This window comes from Athene cunicularia (genome assembly GCF_003259725.1).
Source record: "Athene cunicularia isolate RWA chromosome 21 unlocalized genomic scaffold, athCun1 chr21_part1, whole genome shotgun sequence".
In the NCBI taxonomy this organism is placed as follows: domain Eukaryota; kingdom Metazoa; phylum Chordata; class Aves; order Strigiformes; family Strigidae; genus Athene; species Athene cunicularia.
This window is the reverse complement of record NW_020799127.1, coordinates 1,010,664-1,029,990: the sequence shown is the minus strand read 5'-3', so window position 1 is coordinate 1,029,990 and position 19,327 is coordinate 1,010,664. Positions and strand designations below refer to the sequence as shown.

The window sequence follows — 19,327 nt, the reverse complement described above, 5'->3', positions numbered from 1 at the left end:
ATACACGAGAATGCCTCCGTCTCCCTTGCCTGTAAACACAATACGCTCTTTACTGCTGCTAAACTTTCAAACTTTCCTGTGGCTTTATTAAATATAAAATCGGGAACGCTCTCTTGAAGGCAGGATGTCCTTCAGTGCAATCTGCTTTGACATAAGGCATTTTTGGGGGGTGGGTGGGGAAGGAGGGGTGCAGTCATTTCAGAATGGGTTTCTGCCTTCTGGAAGAGTCAAAGTGTTCAGTCCTGTATCCACATTTTAACTTTTAATGCCCTACCACGTCAAAATCCTCTTCCCTTCTGGTTGCTCCTCTGTTGCCAGCGTTTAGAAAAACCATCAGTGTCCAAGTAAACCCGTCCCTGAGGAGAAAAAACAACCACCAAAAGATGATGACGCTTATGGAATGGAGATGAAGTTCACATGGGCTTACATAAAGGGGAGGGAAAAAAATCCCAAACACCCAGACTCACCTTTAAATCCTTCTTCAGGCATACAAACTGGGGATGGAAAGAAAAAGGCAGGGTGTTAGAAGTTTCTAAAAGGATCTCTGGTCTTCGTGGTGATGCACCACTGAATCTCCCATTCACCACGACAAGAAACCTTCCAAAAAAATCTCAATTTTCTACCTTTACAACCCAAATCCAACACAATCCTTGGCCACTAAAGCGTCTCCCACAATCACAGTAGTGAGGCTCCTTCCTCGAACCCCCAAACCTTCCGGGCCACCCCCCCACCTCACCTTGCATAACGTCGTCCATCGCTGCGTAATCTGCAAGTGGTTCATCAGCCTGGGAAATAGAGCAGAGCGGGGGATTAACGAGCAAACAACCTCGTTTGGAAGTTCACAGCCTGAGCAGTTCATGGTGCTGCTCGGGAAGACAGCGGGGAACAGGTCTCTTGCTCAAACAGTGTCTGGGAACAAGAGGAGAGGACTCGCTCTCTAATTTAGCTGTATTTTGGGGTGGTACGCACACAGCTGGGCAGAAAAGGACAGTTCATAAATGCTCTTCAAAAAAAGAAAAAGGAGGATTTTCCTCCTCAAAGAGGAACTCATTAAATTAGGCCATGGAGCAGTCACGGGTGGGCACGTCCACTGCACAGCAGTCTTCATACCCATCACAACGTTGTTTCTCTTTGGTGGTACAAAAATCACTTCAACTCTCTGCTTTGACTTGATTTTAGCAGCCACACTCTCACGTTACCTTTAATAAAATGACAGATTCGGGGATGACTCCCAGGCTGCCGAGCGTTGCGGTGTCATCGTTCAGTATCTTCCCGTCGATCGACAAATTCTGGTCGAAGGGAGCAACTGAAAATGCATGCATGATCTGTGCCAACAGAATGAGACACGCTGATTTTGTGCGGAGGGAAAAAAACATACCGCCGAGCTACACAAAAATACCACGTTTAGAAGAGCAACACGCGCCTCTCGATGCCACGTGGGATTTTTATACTCTTTCCCTCCATCCCCTCCCAGCCATGTGCTCCTAATTCTGTGTTTTCTTACTCGAGACAACTCAATCCTTGGAGGAAAACCACCTTACCTGTATTTTCAGCTCTTTCAGTGTCTGATTAGCAGAAACAAGCAGTGCCTTCTCCCCTCTGACCTTCCGGTGCCGGGTGCTTCGCCTGATGCCTTGCTTTTGGTAACTGATGAAGCTCTGGTGTGAGACTTTCTGGCGCTTCGCACCACCGTTGGTCTAGAAACAATAGGCAAAAATCAAGGGCCCAAGTTTGGGATTGGTGGAAAAAGACAACCTCCCCTGTACCCCGGACAGCGTTTCGGGTGCATGGGTCATGCGAGGGAAGGCATGAAGTGCTGAGAGGCCCATTCAAAGTTTTGGGCACCTCAATCCAAGAGAGATCTGGAGGGGCTGGAGCGAGGGCAGAGGAGGGCAACGAGGCTGGGGAAGGGCCTGGAGAATCAATCCTGTGAGGAGCCAGTGAAGGAGCTGGGAGTGTTCAGTGTGAGGAGGAGGAGGCTGAGGGGAGCCCTCATCCCTCTCTGCAGCTCCTGACAGGACATTGCAGAGGTTGGGGCTGGGCTCTTCCCACAGGGAATTAGTGACAGAGCAAGAGGGAACGGCTTGAAACTGTGACAGGGGAGGGTCAGACTGGACATGAGGGAAAAATGTTTCATAGAAAGAGCAGTCAGAGAGTGGAACAGGCTGCCCAGGGAGGGCGTGGAGTCCCCATCCCTGGGTGTGTTTAAGGGCCGTTGGGATGAGCTGTGGGGGGATGCGGGGTAGGGGAGAACTTTGTAGAGTCGGGCTAAATCCCGAGGGGCTTTTCCAACCTGAATGATTCTGTGAAAGCAAACCACTGCGTGCAAGTGTCAATAGGACTGAAGGACTCACCCTGAAACTTCATTACCTGCTTCTAACACTGGCCTGGGGCTGATTATCAGCAAAGCATACGAGAGGTCATTATCTGACCTCTCCAAAAACAAAGGGATGGGGTGGTACAACCATTAAAATGACAATTTAAGACACCTGACTTTAGCAGTACACAGAGAAGGAGGGCTATCCCATCATGCTGACTCAAGAGTATGATGCAAAACTAAGGGACCTGGTGGTACTTTTGATCTCTACCTGGTTAAAATCTGGGTCTTGCTCCCCCTCTGGCTTGTTTTCCTCCCTCTCCTCTTCAGCTTCTGAGCTGCTCACGTTCAGCTCCGGAGCAGCGTCCTTCATTACCTGAAGTCACAAAAACCATTCTCCGTAACTAAGCCGACAGCATCAACCCAGACTGTCACATCATGGCAAACAGCTTGCAGAGACCCCCAGGATGTCACCTCGATCCAGTGAACCGAGGCAGAGCAGGAATAACCCAGGGATCTGCTCCATGTGCTCTGCAAATTCTCCTCCCCCTCCTCCCCAGCTGCATCGAGCCATGGGGGGATTCGGCTCAGGAGAACAAGCTTCTCTACTGAATTGCAGGTGCTTCCTGTAGCTCAGGACCTGCCCTCCTCTCCAGGCAAAGGGAAAGTCTCCAGGGGCCTGCACTGATTTCTTTCCCATTAGCTGGCTGCTTCTCTGGTTCATCTAAGTGTATTACAAAAGCTCTAACACGGAGAAAGGAATATTATCTGTAAATTAGACACTTATCCATCCCTGCAGCAGACTGACAGAGGCACTCAGCACCATTATTTATGGGTCTGGAGGCTGTAAGTAAATGAAATCTAAATAATTTACACAAACGGATAAATAAAAATGATGTTCAGTTCTGTGTAAGTCACTCCAGGAGGCATGGAGCTGCCGGACGTGAATTCACAGCTAGCTTTGGCTGGAGCTGGGGTTTGCAGGAGCCCAGGAGACTGGCACGCTCTCCATCCTGGATGCCTGAGAACTCGTTTCTCCATCAATGTATTTGCAATTAACAATGCAATTTCAGCTCCCGAACATCCAGCACCAACCGCAGCCTCCCCAGAGCCCTCCGGATTCCAGCAGTGCCGCCCTACGCCGATTTTACACGGCCGTGGCTTCCCCCTCTTGCAGCGTCAGCCAAGGGAGGGAGCTGGGGGTTGCAGAGGGAGGAAGAGCAGGGGTGAGGGGATGGGAAATACTCCCCGACATTTTGCAAATCCAAAGCAGCAGGGAAGAAAGCAGTGGCTTGGAGTGCTGCCGTCCGCAATCCGCGCTGCTGGCGGGGCATTATCGCTGCTTCGCATCGCGCCGAGGCCGCCCTGTTAATGAGGGAGCTTGCAGGCAAGCTCTCGCCCCCTCTTTCTAACTCCAGCTGCTCAGCAAAGAATAGCTGCCTGTTTTTTGCCAGCCCCACATGTGAGCACAGTCCTGTCCAGCACCAGAAAAAAAAACCCAAAAAACAAAACACCAACCAAACAACAACCCTCCTCTGCACCAGAGCCAAGATGCAGCCTTGGGATTCAGCCTCGAGACAGGCTGAAAACCCATCGCTGATGGCTCAAGACCGTGCTGCGTGTTTTACGTCTCACAACCAAGGCAGAAACCCCTCCAGCCTCTGGTGCCCCGCGGTTCTACAGGCTCCAGTCCCTCCCTTTGATTGCCAGGGAGGTGGAAAATCAATAAGAGGCAAAAAAACCCAAACCCCACGCTGGGAAGGTGAGGGAACATCTTTATCTGAGCTCGTGCATGAGCCTCTGTTTCCTCCTTAAAGCATAAAATGAGGCCTAAGGAGGAAGGCTTACTGTAACCAGCTTTTGGGTACCTGTAAAGCCAATTCTAGACCTGACACTGATCCCTTAAGACACCAGTAAAGCAGAGACGTAATTCACAGCCTCAGAGATGGTTTTCAGGATCCCTTAAGTCCACTGCTATTTCAGCATAGAGGTTAGGAGCTTATTTCTGTCACTTTTGCAACCAGGAAAGGAAATGACAAATACTGGAGGAAGAGGAGAATAGGTAGAGCCTGGTAACACATTATGAAGACAGAAATGGTTACAACATTACCTAAAATAATCAAAGCTGGGAACATCTGTGAAGATACCCAGTAACACAAAGGATCTGTTTGGCAAAAGGAAGCCTTGAGGAGAAGGGACAGCTTCCCCAAGCCGCAGAGCTGGTGCTTTTTGCCCACAACCACCACCACAGGCCACCCAGCAGCCCCAGCAGCAGGTCCCAGCCTGCAGGAACATGACAGGCTGTGACAGCTGTCGCGTTCGGGCCGTTATTTGGGTACTCGGTGTAGGCTCCCTTAAATGAAACGAAGCCAGGATGAGTAAAGACCGAGGAAGAGAGCCCATACCTTTTTATTATCCACCACTTTATGGATGTAGATGGTTGCTTGGGTGTACTCACGCAAGTCCCGCTGCTGTTGGCATAACAGCCCTTCTCTGCACTCTGGACAGAGTTCTGGGGAGGCACAAAGGAAAAATGCATTTAATTGCTTCAGCTCCTCGGAGACACCTGCCCAAAGCCTCCCACCGCTAACCCAGAGGGGATCGCATAACCAGGGGCCTCTGCCAAGCTGCTGTTTACCACCGATCCCCCTGGATCTGACCCTTTACCTGAAAAAGAGCCATTTCCCAGGGAGTCTGCAGCAATTAGCAAAAGAATAGGACAAAGACAGTGGCAAAAAGTTCACTCACGGGGCTCAGAGGTGTAAAGTGTGCTCTCGGGGTCCGCTCCGGCAGCTTGGGTTCGGGTAATTTTGATGACATGATCCACGACGAAGAGTTTTTGAATCCTCTCCCACTCGCTGGGCCATATTAGAGCTATACTGTGCAAAGGAACAAGAACGTGCTTTATGACATGGAAAAGCCAAGCCCTGGGCTCCTGAACAGCTTTGCCTTTTCTTTTCAGCCTGTTAATGAAAGAAAAGCTGCAAAATCAATCCCTAACTCCAGAGACATGGGAGGGCCTGCACACCCAAGATAACAGGGCAAGAGTAGCGTGTTATTAGTGACACTGTACTGCTCCGGTCATGCCGGAGGGAGGATGGATTTGGAGAGGAGTGGAAGATCTCCTACTTTTAGTTCTGCATCACTGCAGAACCAACGCTACAGAGCATGAACTCCAGCCCAGCACCCAGTGCTCCAGGGGCAAGTCTCCCAGAAAGCAAATTGTAAGGAAGGCGGATGTTTCTATGCCCCTGTCAAATTCAGGGTAGTTTATTGTTAGGAACTAGCCAAGCTGAAGTAAGCTCTCTTTTTTTCCTGACCCAGCATCCTTCAACAATTTAGATCTTGCCTTGCACGAAGGCTAAGGTGGGCTCAAGAAAGCGTATCTGTTAATTCTGCTCAAGGGAAAGCATTTGCTCCTCTTCTTGCTGCAGCTCAGCGAGCCTCCGGGAACGTTTCCCCAAAGCTCATGAGAGACAAAGGCACCTGGCAGACACATGAAGAGAAGAAACTCACAGTTTGGAGTCTTCTTTGGTCATGGAAGCGTAGGTGAACATGAGGCCCCCGTGGGGGCAGAGAAGAGCGCTGTTTCCTACCGAGGACACGGGGCTGCATCGCGTCGGCCTCCTGCGCGGGCAAAGGAAAGAAGTCTGCAAAGCTTGGTCAGGTTATTTCACAAAACCCACAACTCTTGCAGGTAGCCAAGGAGAAATCACAGGTGAATGTTTACAGGAGACATTCCAACAGGGAATATTAAAAACTACTGCCAATGAGGAAATCAGATCTGCGTTCCTGCACGCTGCAAAATTACTCTCCTATCTAGCAGAGATTTCCATCTCCTACCACCAGCAGCCCGTAGAAACAGGATTGAGCAGTGACCTTTGCCTAGGATACAGCTCCAGACAGATGAAAAAACTAATCAGGTTACTATCTAATCCAACCATCTGGTTAAGACACGGTAAACAAGGAAATTCGGTTTCTTACAATGTATTACAACTGATACGAGCCCTGTAAAAATCAGCTTCCTTGTTTCCACAAAGGCAAACAGCAGGTAACTACACACCACGCCGGGATTCAAAACCAAAATCATTATCTACAACCCCCAAAAGAAGGAATAAAAAGCACCAAAAACCTCAAGTCAAGTTACCTGACAAATTTCCTCCATTCTTCTACAAAGAACTGCGAAACAATATACAGCTCATCTGTCTCCTGGAGGTGAAAAAGGAAAAGAAAAAAAAAAAAAAGGATCTTTTTTAATTAATCCAACAATAGAGAAGCAATGACTGTTCAGTTTTTCTGCAGTGCTCATTCTCTTTTGAGACCTCAGTGTTTTTGCCATGACAACTCCATCCAAGCGCGCTGGGAAAGCCAAGTAAAATAATTTGGGATCAAGTACTAAGCACTTACATTACTAATCTCGTGTTTATTACAAAGTTAGTTTAGCTTTAGATCCAATTATCTGTAATTCACAGCAGGAAATGCTCATTTCCCCTGGAGCAGCTACGGACTCCCCAGCACCGTGCTTTCTCTCACCGAGTACCTGGGGTCTAAAGCAGATTTGTCTCTGCACCCCGTGGGTGTGGGGTGAGACCACCCCAACCTGCCTTATTTGCTTCACCCATGAAAATCCATAAGTTTCTCCTTTTGGCAGCAGCACGGATGCAAAACCATGGCCACGCACCCTCACAAGGCAGCGGTTTTAGGATAAACCACCATTTTCCTGTCCTGAGTGATTTACCATGAGACAGTCTGCTCCTGGACAAGAAATCACTGAGATACTAAGGGCTGGGTGACAAAATAACTTCCATGCTCACTTAAACTCATCACCTTCCCGAACACAGATTTAAGGGCTTGCTCCATCTTTCCGCAAGAAAATTCAGAACACCTGAGGAATTAATATGTGTGTGTGTGTGTATATATATATATATATATATATATATATATTTAATTTTTTTTTACATCTCCATTCATCTCCTCCAGATTAAACTGCACTGCTTATTTTTTTTCCCTGAACTTCAACTGTTTTGGATCAGGAAAACTCACAAAGCTTGAGGGAGAGGTCTTCAGCTCCTTTTTTACCATGCTCTGTTAGGAAATTCAAAGGGTGGAGGACATTCCCTGGAAAGACCCTCCTATTTCAAGATGACTCAGTGACGAGCTCCAGCTTTCCATCACATACCTCCAGCTACAAAAGCAGACCCAACTGGATACTGCCCTTAAATACTGCTGGTAGCTGGCAATACCTGGCAGCTCTCCAGCTCAGCACAAAGCGTTTCCCATTTAAACCCTTTTGGGACACCCCGGTTCCGAGAAAGGGATCCGCGGTGACCTCAATACTTATCCACGGCTGGAGAAGGCACCCGAGAGTGGCAAGCTGCCCTCACACGTAGCAGCAACCGAGGCAGACACCTGCCAAAGCAGCTTGGCAGGATCGAAGAGTCAATCATTAATCAGCGCCGCGAGACGTCCGGGAGCCAAGGCGTGGAGCCAACAGCTTGTGCCATTTCTTTTGAGACGCCTTCAAGCCCCAGAAAAAGTCCTGGAGAGCTGCACGTTCGTACCGGGGAGAAGCTGGTACAAGAGGTCTTGCACGATCCCTATTTGCAGGGCTTCAGCATTTAGGGAAGCTCCCCCTGAAGCTCTCAGGATGTATGATGCTGGAGCACAGGTGAATTTTGTCCTACTAGTAGCAAAATTTTGTCCTGCCATGAAGGCAAACGGAGGGCGGTGGAAAGCCCTTCTTCGGTCCTTCTAGGGGCAGATGTAACTACAGCAGCAATATTGTTGCTGCTTATCAAGCTGACAGCAGGCCAGCGACAGCTATGTTGGCACACGAGCCACTCTTGTGTATCTTTAGCAGGGCTTTGTGCCAGCACAGCTAATCGGGGGAAATCACACCTCGGCACAACACACGTGTAAGTGCCGCTGGCACAGGCTTCCCGGCGGAGGCACCGTCTTGCCTGGACCGAGGGAATGATTATCGGGTCGCCTGTCTTGCAGGAGAAATACAATTTCTTAGGGAGAAAGACAAAACCTAATAAAAACCTCCCTCAAGGCCTGCTACCTTGCCCCAGTTGCCCTCCTTCCCATACCTGAGGCCAGCTGCCCAGGCAAGGTCTGCACTTATCGTGAAACAGGTTCTGGAGAGAAGTTTTCTGCTCGCTGGCCATCATCTTATGCAGAGCTTCATTTTCCTCCCCTTCACGCTCCAAAATCTGCATGAAACAGTTAATTACACCACAGCTTCAGTTCCTAGTTGCTATTAGAAGGTGACATTACTTCCCCCTACCGCACTGGGTCACCTTAAAAAGAAAACCAGAAACATGACCATGTATTTACAGTCAACAAAAGGGTACATTTGGCATTCAAATACCTTGCACTGGGAACAGCACTCTTTGTTATTTGGGAATTCAGGGGCCTTTGGAAAATATTGCTTGAGTTTCTCCCAGGCTTCCTTTGAAACCACCCTCCGTTCGTTTTCGGAGATGCACAGGTCACCTGCAGAGAGAGAGCCAAGGGAAGGGCTTTGCTCTTGATGCGTTCAGCGAGGTTTTGCAGCCCTAACTAGATTGAAGAGATTACGGCATATAAACAGGGGGGAAGGTATCCATGCACTTATTAGCCAGCACCATGTCAGCAAAAAAGAGCGCAACTTTACACAAAATAACCTTCAACTTCTTTATCATTCCCCTGTTTAGACAGGAAAAAAAAATAACCCAACACCAATTACTTTAATTCCTATAGATGTCCTTTAGATTTCCAAGCTCATGAACCCAAGCAGCTGATCAAATACGAGTGGTGACCAAGAGATGCTCAGAAAAGCAAGGACGAGCTGAAGAGGGCACAGGGCTGCTGTTTTCTGATCTTAGTTAGCCATAGCTACATTTTTATGATGACTCCATTTACCAATGACTAATTCCAAGCCCAATGAAACAGGAGCCGAGTGCTTTCCACACCCTTGAAAAACAAAGTTAGGGCTGTATAACCTCAGATGGCTTTGCGTGCCGTCTCTAAGCACCTCAAAAATATGGGAAGGACAGATTCTGTGCTCTAGATCTGCTCCAGGGAATGACTGAGGTGTGAACATCTGAATCAAGATTTACCAGCTGTCCCACAGACATCTTGCCTGCTGTATTATTTATCCTGATGCTCAAGCAGCTCAAAAAAAATCCAAACCAAAAACGAAGAAGGGTTTAATTGCAAGGCATTTGTTGTTTTAGCAGCAGCCACAGCGGAGAGGTTATGCTTATGCATTTGGACCCCACATGGCGACACGAGCTCCTTGGGAGCCTGGGAAAAGGGGGGAAGACAAGGGCTCGGGGATCCGACCAGCCACCCGCTGGCAGGGGTGATAACGGCCAAGGGGAAAAACACCAGCACATCTCACTGCGAGACAGCAGCTGGGAAGTCAAGGCCCGGTGGCACTACACACTGCCACCACAGCGAGGGATAAGAGGAACAGTTGTTGCAACAACCGAGGTGCAAACTGGATTTGGACGTGGCACGGGAATGTTCAGGCCTCGGTGGGGACTTCACCAGCCAGAGGGAAGCAAAACAGCAACTGCGAAGTCGTGGCGCTGAGCAGTGTCCACCAAAGGGGGTGATACCTTATTATCTGCTTCTCTACAGCCTGAGGAGCTACAGAAAGGAGACGAGAGAAAAGGCTCCTTCCTCCCCCCCCTCCGGTAGCTCTTTAACATTACAAGCCGCTCCTCAGGCCCACGGACTCGACAGCTTTCCTCGCTCTAGCCAAGCCTGGATTTCTGCCAGCCCCGGAGGGAAAAAATAGCAACGCTCCCCTCCTGCTTTTCCTCTAATAAACAAAGGTCGGGCTGGACTGCTTCGATGCGGCACTTGGCCACTTGTTCTTCATCAAACATGACCAAGCGGCCCAGCTTTACCATATGAGAAGGCAGGACCAGAGCCAGCAAGATGAGGAAAAAAATAAGAGCTTGTACAAATAAGTGCCTTGACACCGCATGATTAATGAACATAGATTAATACACTGTAGAGTGAAAGAGGTGGAAAAAATCAGATCTGGGTGTGTGGGGAACAAGTGCTTTGCCATCTGGAAGATGATGAGCCTAACTGCTGCTGACCCTGCTTCCCCCTCCCACCATCCAGGGACATGTTTTGGGCACGGACATCAAAGAATTCTTAACTTAGTATCTGGAAAAAAATATTCGCTGGGGTCAGGCAGCTAGTGGAGAGCAAGAAATTGAAGCAAAGATGCAAAGGGACTTCTTAAGGGAACGCCCGGATGGCATTTCTGGAGGCCAGCCAGACCTCAGAGATAAAGCACTGGCTTTTCCAGAGCCTACCATGAAGGCAGGAACTTCCTCCACAGCAAAATCAAGGCTGTAGGACCGAGACTACAGATGTGCTGACATACTCCAGAGGGAAATTTTAAAGGTAGAAATGTTGTTTTCCGTAAGTAATCCATGAGTTAGCTCAAGATGATAAAATCCAACCTGCCAGTAGCTCCCATATTTAATATTTATTCTGATATGACCCAAAGTCACAGATCAACTAGCAATTTACCAGCATAATATTTTCAAAGGCCTATTTTTATCGTGTCTGGCTACATTAAATCTTTCATCACCACCTTGCTTGCTCTTATTTAACAGCAGCAGCCTCGCAGCAATGGGAAATACAGCGTTAAAGGCTCTGAAAAACAGCTAATGCTGTGACAAAGTGCTTAAACACCCTGCTTTAAAGCGAGGCTTTATCAAGCCGTTACTCTCCTTGATTAGCCTTGATGACAGGAGGTGTGTTGCTAATTTATGGCATGTTTCTTTCTTACTAGGAACAAGATCGAGCATCCCTGGCAGGGAAATTGATGCGTACAAACAGGAGCTTACTAGAACAGTTATGTCTGGGAGCAACACACACACACTAAAAAAAGTGAAATTTCAACAACAGGGCAGACAAGGATGTAGCTAATGAACCGTCACTTAGCAAAACAACTAACATCGTGTCAAAATCTTATGTAAATGGACACCAAAGCACAGCAGGTTGGTAAATCGATATCCTTAGTGGTCCCAGCCACTTGCAGATAAGCCCGTGTTTCCACAGTCGTTAGGTAAGTGCTCCTGTTTTTATGTAAACTGAGAGAATAAATGGATACTCTCAGCTCCCCCCTTGACTGATTTACACCATTATTTTCTCCTAATACTTCCAGAGCTGCCAAGGGGCTGCAGATCCTTGGTGCTGCCCTCGCTCCACCACGACGCTTCATTAGCGCGAGGAAGAGATGCTCGTTTCCGCAGCCCAGCACCTCCTGCCCCATCCAAGCATCTCCACGTTTACAGCCCGTCTGCTGCCTTACAAAACTCGGACTGCAACAGAACAGCCCTCGCAAGTAAAGCTCAAAGTCTGAGTGTTGAGAAACACCAGGCAGATGAGAATTATGCACGTTTCCTCAGTAACTATTCATGTTGGCCTTAGATGGAGCAAAGGCTACAAGGTTAATGTCTTGAGCAGTGGGCAACAACAGATATATTCAGCTCCATCCCCCACAGAGACTTACCATGTGGGCAAACGATGTCCTCGTTAAAATTTAACTCCTCTTCCTCCTCTTTCTTCTCTTCATTCGATTCATCTAATTAAATAATAAAGAAAAGTACAAGAAGATTGCACAGAGTTCCTCTCCCAAGGAAAGGAAAAATTTGGGCGGAAAGAAGCATGGTTGCCTTTCAAATTGCAGCAAAACCCTTAACCCAAGGGAGACTTTGGGGAGGAAATTTGTTATTCTCAAATGTCTTGGCCTCTGGGCAGGCGGGATTACAGCCTACAGGCCATGTAGGAGTGCTTTGAAGTGCATGGAGCACAAGCCCGTCCTTTGTGAGATTACAAAGGACGCATTTGTTATGGCTCAAACACCACAGGGGTTCACTGCTCCCAAAAATCTCAAGTTTAACCTAAACACAAGCCTAGGTAAAAGTGCAGGGAGCAAAAACCTTCCTGGCAAAATATTAGTCCGCTCTTTTCCTTGAGGATACTGATCTAAACCAGATGCTGTCTGACAAACTAAGGGGGAGCTTGCCAGGGGTTTGACCAGCCCCACATTAATGTCTAAGTTATAATTAAGAACCGTAGCTCCACAGACAGAAGCGCTGGATTTGGAGTATCATAAACATAGTAACGTGTTGGTAAGTCTCTAACGACCCGTCTAAGGAGGGAGTTGGCTTGTGAGCCATTCAGATGTACTACTGGGAATTGCAACCTGTTGTGAAACCGAGGTCACCAGGGAGGAAGAAGGAGGTGTGGTAACTCAGCAGAGAAAGACCCTTTTCTCAATGAATGCTCCACCAGCAGCACCAGTTTACAGATATTATCAGGAGGGCTGTGGCATTCTCAGAGCGTTCAAGCCCAAGATCAAGGCCATTAGCCCATCATCTCCACTTCATTCAAACAAGCTTCTTGCCCTCACTTCCAAAACAAAAAGCTCAACAAAATACCCAGTTTCCAAAGGTTTAAAGAGCAAAAAGCAAATTAAAATATCTCACAGACTCATGATATGGCCATAGAAAAGAGTTCATGACTTTTTTTTTCCCCCCCCTAGGCTGTATTTTGCCAGTGCTGCTTTACCAGCTGCATCGTTTCATCCACAGACCTTCACAATAAACATCTTCACCCCTTCCCCAAGATAGTTTTCATGTTTCTTCCTCCCCTGTGCTCTTCATTCAGATAAAAGCAAAAGAAAAAAATTACGTGTCTGGGGGGGTAATTTTACACAGCTTTGTAAAACTACTTATTACCTCATCTTCCTCTCTGGGTGCAAAGATCACCCAGCAGTTTTGAAGTTTATCAAATAAAAAGCTCCTTCATTTAAGCAGCTTTTGATTTGTTATCTTTTCCTCCCTACCCATACAAGGGAAGCAAAACAGCCACAAGAACACTTGACTTGTCTTTTGTTAGGAGGTATCAGTCAGAGCTGGTGGGTCTCAACGGCAGCAGAACTACCTTTGCTTTGTGCATTTCCATTCATTTTGCCATTACTGTGCTCCGTGTCTTCATCTTGCTCGTTTAATTGCTCCAGAGCCAACTGACGCCAGCTCCGCAAGGACGCCTTTCCAACCCAAAATCCGTCGTTCCTGCAGAGAGAGAACAGCGCTGGCAACGTGAATCACAACTCCTTTGGAGCCCAACAGTAAAATCTTTAGGAAAAATCAATTTAAGCCCTTCTGACAGAAAAAAAATATTAAAAAAATCTCTGACAAGGTTTGAAAGTGTCAGGACTTACATACCCCTTGACTGTTATCTTCAGTAAGTTCGTAACTGCTTTGTAGTCTTCGTTTAACTGGTTTTTCAGTCGCAGGATTCGACACCTTTCTACCACGCAGTCCTTGCAAAGTGCTTTGACTGGGGTGGGGGAAAAAGAAACACAATTTATTGCAGTTTCCTGCACACATGGCTGAGCTTCTGGCTGGTTTGAAAGTGCTCAGACAGGTATGTACCAACAACCCTGGACTCAAGACCGGAGATTTCACATGTAAATGAGGAGATTCCTGGGGTTACTGGCAGATCAGGCCACATTTAAAGCTTAATAAGTGTAAAATGCTTCAGATGAGGTGTGAGCTGTTCTAGCTTCACAGCTCTCCCCAGCTGGTATCAAGTTTGCAATTACAGCTGCCAGGCAGGTCACGCCAACACACAGCCACTTAGAGTCAAAAGGTAGGACAGTTAAGGAATATGCAAGGAAAAACCTGTATCGTGGCACTTTGCCAGTTAAACCCAGAAAAAGATTCCAAAACAACCTCCTGCAAAGCTACGCTGGACCAACAGGGAGTGGAAATCCTACAGCTGGGCATATATTTTCATCTGGGATCAAGAGGGTCACATCCAGGGAAGCGAATCAGAGGACAAGGGGGTCCATCCATCCCTCCCAGCCGTACTCAATGAAAAAAAAACCTGCAGGCAATCTTCTAGTTGCCTAATAAATGTTGACCTGTTTTGGGGTTTTTTCTTTTGGTTTGGGTTTTTTTTTGTGGGTTGGGTTTTTGTTTTATTTGTGGGGTTTGTGGTTTTTTTGTTTGTTTGTTTTTTGTTTTTTTGTTTTTTTACAAAGGCTGCCTGCGTCACAGCAGTTTCTGCTAGTTGTGCTTCTTCCCTATAAGCTCCTAGCAGGAGCTGAGCTAATTTGGTCTCAGTGGGAGTTATTGAGCTCCTTTATAAAAGAAACTAAGCCTGGGGCTCGATTAAGGGAAGCCCAAATACCGTAGGGGCTGGACTGACCCCAAAAATCAAAATGCACGACAGACGCCTGCAACACAAGCACACAGGCTAGCAGGTACACGCTTCCCTTGGATGAAGCAGCTCGGGACAGGCTAAAAGGTGAAAGACAGTAAATGATTTTCTTGGCCCGCACACATCCGTGCTGCTCTGGAGCGCAGGCTGCTGGCAAGAGGCAGCACAGATCCGCACACTCCATGAAACGCTGCCCACGCAGGATCTGTAGGTGCTGCAGGCATGGAAAATCATTTTCAAGAGTCTGGGGGGGTTGCATGTGCAAGTTTTATTTTATAGAATCAACTTCATAAAACCTTCCAAGTATTCTGTTTTCTAACCTAAGCGCTCCACTGCTTTCTCAGAAATTCCTCCACGAAGCACAGCTCTCCCTAGACAGAGCAGAACTCTATGAAACAGACTCTGCAATCAGACTAACTGTATTTGTTTGAATGCTAACGTAATTAGGTGATATTAAAAAAAAAATCATCCGAAATAACAGTGCAGCACAAAAGCCATGCATAGAAACAAAGTTATGATGATAACGGACAGCTCAAAATGGGTCTGGGACCAGAGCACAGCTCCAAAACATGTTTAGCACATGAGAACATGACTCAGAGAGGGCATTTTCTAGCCTGACACCTCACCGTTCAGCCGGGGCCCTCCTCCGTATCTCCTGTAGAAGAAGTCAGCCACGTACTCCGATATCCTTTTCATAATGGATATTTTATCGGGATGGAGTTTGCCGTGTGAGCACAGGCAGGCTGTGTTATCTATGGGTTTTGGAGGAGTGGACTCATCCAGCCATTTCTGCAGCCATTCGAGAGAGATGAAGTCGTACGGGGAACCTGGGAGGGGAAAAAAACACAAAGAGAAACAAGCCCGTACGTGTCAGCTAATACACAATGCAGCAGATGGTATTTTATAATTACTCTGGTATTCAACGGTACATTTAAAAATTAACAGGCTACCACCATTGATCAAATCTCTGCAGTACAAGTTTTCAAACATCTGATCCAGCTTCCCTCACCCAATTCTCATCTCTGGATCACAGATTTAGAAGACAGGAGCTATGTGAAATTAAGATCTGCAAGAACAAGCAGTCATTTCTAATTCAAGTAATCGATATGAAACAGCAGAGCACTCCAAGTAGGAAAGCAAGTGCTTTCAGACTGCTAAACCTTGAAAGCACTTGCTTTCCAACTGCTAAACCTTTAGGGGCTTACTGAAGAGTAGTCAAGGAAAGGAGAAGGCTTTCCAGTTGTCCATCGAGGGACAGATAATAATATTTAAATTATGATCATACATTAAATGCTCTTTCTATAACAGAATGAGCTCACTGGAGTAAACTGAAAAATAAAAGGCAACAACAGCAAAGAGACAAGGTCAGTGTTCACCTCGTCCCTTCGGTGCCCAAAATTTCAGTGTTACTCTGACTCACTGTTACTCTGGGTTAAAAACACTAGCACTTTTTAAGCTTTACAGTGCAAACAGACACTTGCTCAATTTTTTTTTTAGTATGAGCACGAATTTCTTCTGAAACAGAGCAGCAAGCCCACCCTTGTTTGCTAAAGGAGAAACACCTCGAACAAAGCCAAGGTTCAGGAGCAGGTCAGTGTCTGTATGAGCAGTGAAGCAGCTTTGGGTGTTTCATATCTTGATACTGAGACTTCCGTGAGATGAGTGGGAATTTAGGAGGAAATTAAACCTTTTGTGCTGATGTGAGGAGAGCAGCTCTGAAACCTAGGTGAAATGCAGCCATTAGTTACATTTATCAAATTAACACAAATCCTTAATGTTTCACATGAAGGAACAGAGAAGCTACAGGAAAATATTCTGTCTGGATCTTTGTGAAGCTGGGCTTCAAACCCACTTCCCTTCTGCAGCACAAATCAGCAGTATTTTCATCTTATGCAACGCCATCAGAGATATACAGCCATGACCTCCAGAGAATTGCAACACTGTCAGAAATGGTTTGCTAGTTTGGGATGAAAGCTGCCTCCCCCAGAAAGTACGTTTTTCTGGGGCAGGCTACACGAAGCTGGCAGAAAATGTGTCTGCACAGCTGCAGAGAGCGTCCCTAGCTCCTGTGGGATGGGACCCAGAGCAGCTCTGGGATAACGCTGCCTTCAGCTGCGCTGGCAAGCTGCTGAGTCGTGGGTGCCCTCAGGGCATAGCTTCAGGTCTTCAAATTGGGGCAGAGAAACTTTACCTGTAAAAAACATCTTTTTGAGATTTATTCTACTGTCGCATTAGAAATGCCGAGAGCAAACTATTGTGTTTCTGCTAAGGGGGAGTGAAAACACACCAGGGTTGTGCTTGCTGCTCCTTTTTAATGGTGACTCAGGGCAGATTCATACCTCCAACCACAGCTTTGATTTAACGGTGACATTTTAACACCCCTCAGATTTGTGGGGACTCAGCAAGATGAGCTGTGACACCTTCCTATTCATGAGTTAAGCGCCCGTTGTCTGCAAACCAGGGTTCATAAATTGAAGAGGCAGACATTTAGAGGAGCCAAGGAGTCTGCTCTTCAGCTGCTTGGATCTCACTGCTGGTTCTGAGCATCGAGCAACGAATACTAAAAGCTAAACATCAAACTGCCTGACAGGCTACACAATTAAATACATTTTAAAGGCTTTAATTACAAATTTCCTTATGACCTGCACACACTGGAGAGGAATTCCCCTTGCTGCATGAGCAGAGCAAGAGCCCCTACGCTTGTTTTGAGGGAGACAGCAGAGAAAAACAAGGGGGAGGAATGAAAATCCTTGTGCTCAGACATGCTAAGGTGACAAAACACAAGGAACAGTAGGAAAGGATTAACCTCAGTCACTCACTGGACAGAATACGAAGCTTAGACATGTCTGAAGGACTGGTGGGGATGAATCAAGTCATTTTCTGCTGGAGGTCAGGCATTCTTGTACTGTTACCTGCTGATTAATTTGGATCAACAGCTCCCCAAACTTGGCAATCTGAGACCGACCAGTTATTCTGCCTCGACGCTACTAACCGCTAACGAGACGAGCTGCTCACCAGGCAGAAGAAAACAGTCACAATGCATGGAAGCACACAGGAGACTGACTGATGGGGAAGGAGCAAGAGGGAATTAGTGACGCCAGAAGGCATCACAACGAGCAAAAAAGGAGAAAAATAGGTTAAGGCAGAAAAACAAGAGCAAGAAAGCAAATCCCAAGCATACAGACAGCAACAATAGAGAGCGATCACTTTCCTCTTTGAGAGGGCTACAGCTGATGCCTTCCAGCAAAGTGTTTAGGCCACACAAGTGAGTTGTGGGTTAGTAACAAAACATTACTAATCTTAACAACAGTCTACTACAAAATACTACCACAATATCTTACAGACCAGCTTCAGCGGGTAACCTTTTGTAGAGCTCCTTCACCTCTTCATGTTTGATTTTGCCTCTGGCCACGCTCTGTTTGCGCATCTCGGCCATTTCGTTGCACCACTCCTCAAACTTGCAGTTATCACGCTCTACCAGCTCCTGCAGAAAAGCTGTTGGGAAAGAAGAAAAAGCGGTCATTTTGAGGAAAAATGCCAATTATGTTAATTATCCCTGCGATTGGTTATCTGGGGATAACAACCAAGACTAAAAATTCCCTCACGCAGCTACTGACATAGGTCTTTCTGAAAGCCAAGTGCACGGACGTCGCTCTCTCCAAGATTTGTGGTTGTAGATGATTAAATGCAACTGTCCTGCACAACACAACGGCGCCAAAGAAAATAATTTACTCAAGGTTGGTTGCTGGTGTTAAGAGAAATCCTGTGCTTGCTAACAAGCCTGCGCTGAGCGCTGGCGGTCGCGCAAAGTGCGACGGGGTTTGGTGAGAGGCTGCAGAGCAGGAGAGCAGCAGAACACTTTGCTGCCTGCTTCAATCCCTCCCTCCTATTCCTCTTGCTCCAGCTGTTCCTCTGCCTCCCACCGAGAGCAGCTCCTCTGTGCTGCTAAGGACCCGTCGTTCCCAGGGGAGAAGCGAGTTTTTCACCCTACAGATACACCTGAAGCCTGTCCCGACGCGCAGCCCCACGGGTACACGTGATCTCAGCGAGAGGGGTTGAGCACATTGCAAACCCAAGGACAAAAAGCCCTCAGGAGACGAGAGATAAGCCAGGGCAGATCCTGGTGTCGACAGAACAGTGAGGGAAATGGGAATTTTTGCTGTCGCCGATGGAAAAAACCCAAACAAACCAAAGCTCAGCAGGGGAAAATAGAAGATAAAACACTTCCCTCGCAGGGCTGGTGTACGGGAGGGGGAAAACACTGCTTATCTGAAGCCTTTTCCTATTTAGCAGTATTTTGAAGAGCTAAAATATTTCCAGAAAAGTTAACACTTGTGCAGCCAGAGCTCACAATACCCACCCTGGAAGAATATACAGTATTAAAAAACAACCAGCTTGACTCTCTTGAGGTCAGAGCCAAGTTACGTCTCTCCACTGTCCCGGAAAAGCCGCTTTTAACAGCATCAAAGCAAAATGCCTCAAATTTACAGTTGCATGAAACCTCCCCGCAACCACACTGCTCGACTGCTGCCCTTCGCTCCCTGTTCCCTGGCAGGCTTCCACATGAAACAAAGGCAACCACGGGGCTGCGCAGGAATTTGGAGCTGGGTGGAGAGGCTTTTGCCGAGTTATTGTTTCGGGCAGAGTGGTAGGAGGAAAGTGAACGCAAGACAGCTCAGGAAGCAGACTGAAAATGCAGTACAGAGGCAGAAATTAGCACTAATTCCCAACGCTGTGCAGCTCAGAGGGTGGGTTTTGGGG

At 47.2% G+C, this 19,327-nt stretch overlaps 1 protein-coding gene across 2 annotated transcripts in view; it reads right to left on the bottom strand.

The window, feature by feature from the left end:
* Positions 1-253: 253 nt before the first annotated feature.
* USP48 (ubiquitin specific peptidase 48) overlaps positions 254-19,327 on the bottom strand; it is a 27,908-nt gene continuing 8,834 nt past the window's right edge. For both annotated transcript variants that reach the window (XM_026862679.1, XM_026862678.1), the window contains exons 10-26: positions 17,912-18,061; positions 15,193-15,393; positions 13,567-13,681; positions 13,283-13,413; positions 11,847-11,918; positions 8,691-8,815; positions 8,410-8,532; positions 6,465-6,526; positions 5,834-5,944; positions 5,066-5,196; positions 4,723-4,829; positions 2,589-2,693; positions 1,542-1,697; positions 1,200-1,325; positions 737-785; positions 468-494; positions 254-356 (exon numbers count right to left, since the gene is read on the bottom strand). In XM_026862679.1, the coding sequence (XP_026718480.1) occupies positions 334-356; positions 468-494; positions 737-785; positions 1,200-1,325; positions 1,542-1,697; positions 2,589-2,693; positions 4,723-4,829; positions 5,066-5,196; positions 5,834-5,944; positions 6,465-6,526; positions 8,410-8,532; positions 8,691-8,815; positions 11,847-11,918; positions 13,283-13,413; positions 13,567-13,681; positions 15,193-15,393; positions 17,912-18,061 (1,814 nt within the window). In that variant the 3' untranslated portion in view covers positions 254-333. The remainder of the gene's footprint in view (positions 357-467; positions 495-736; positions 786-1,199; positions 1,326-1,541; positions 1,698-2,588; positions 2,694-4,722; positions 4,830-5,065; positions 5,197-5,833; positions 5,945-6,464; positions 6,527-8,409; positions 8,533-8,690; positions 8,816-11,846; positions 11,919-13,282; positions 13,414-13,566; positions 13,682-15,192; positions 15,394-17,911; positions 18,062-19,327) is intronic.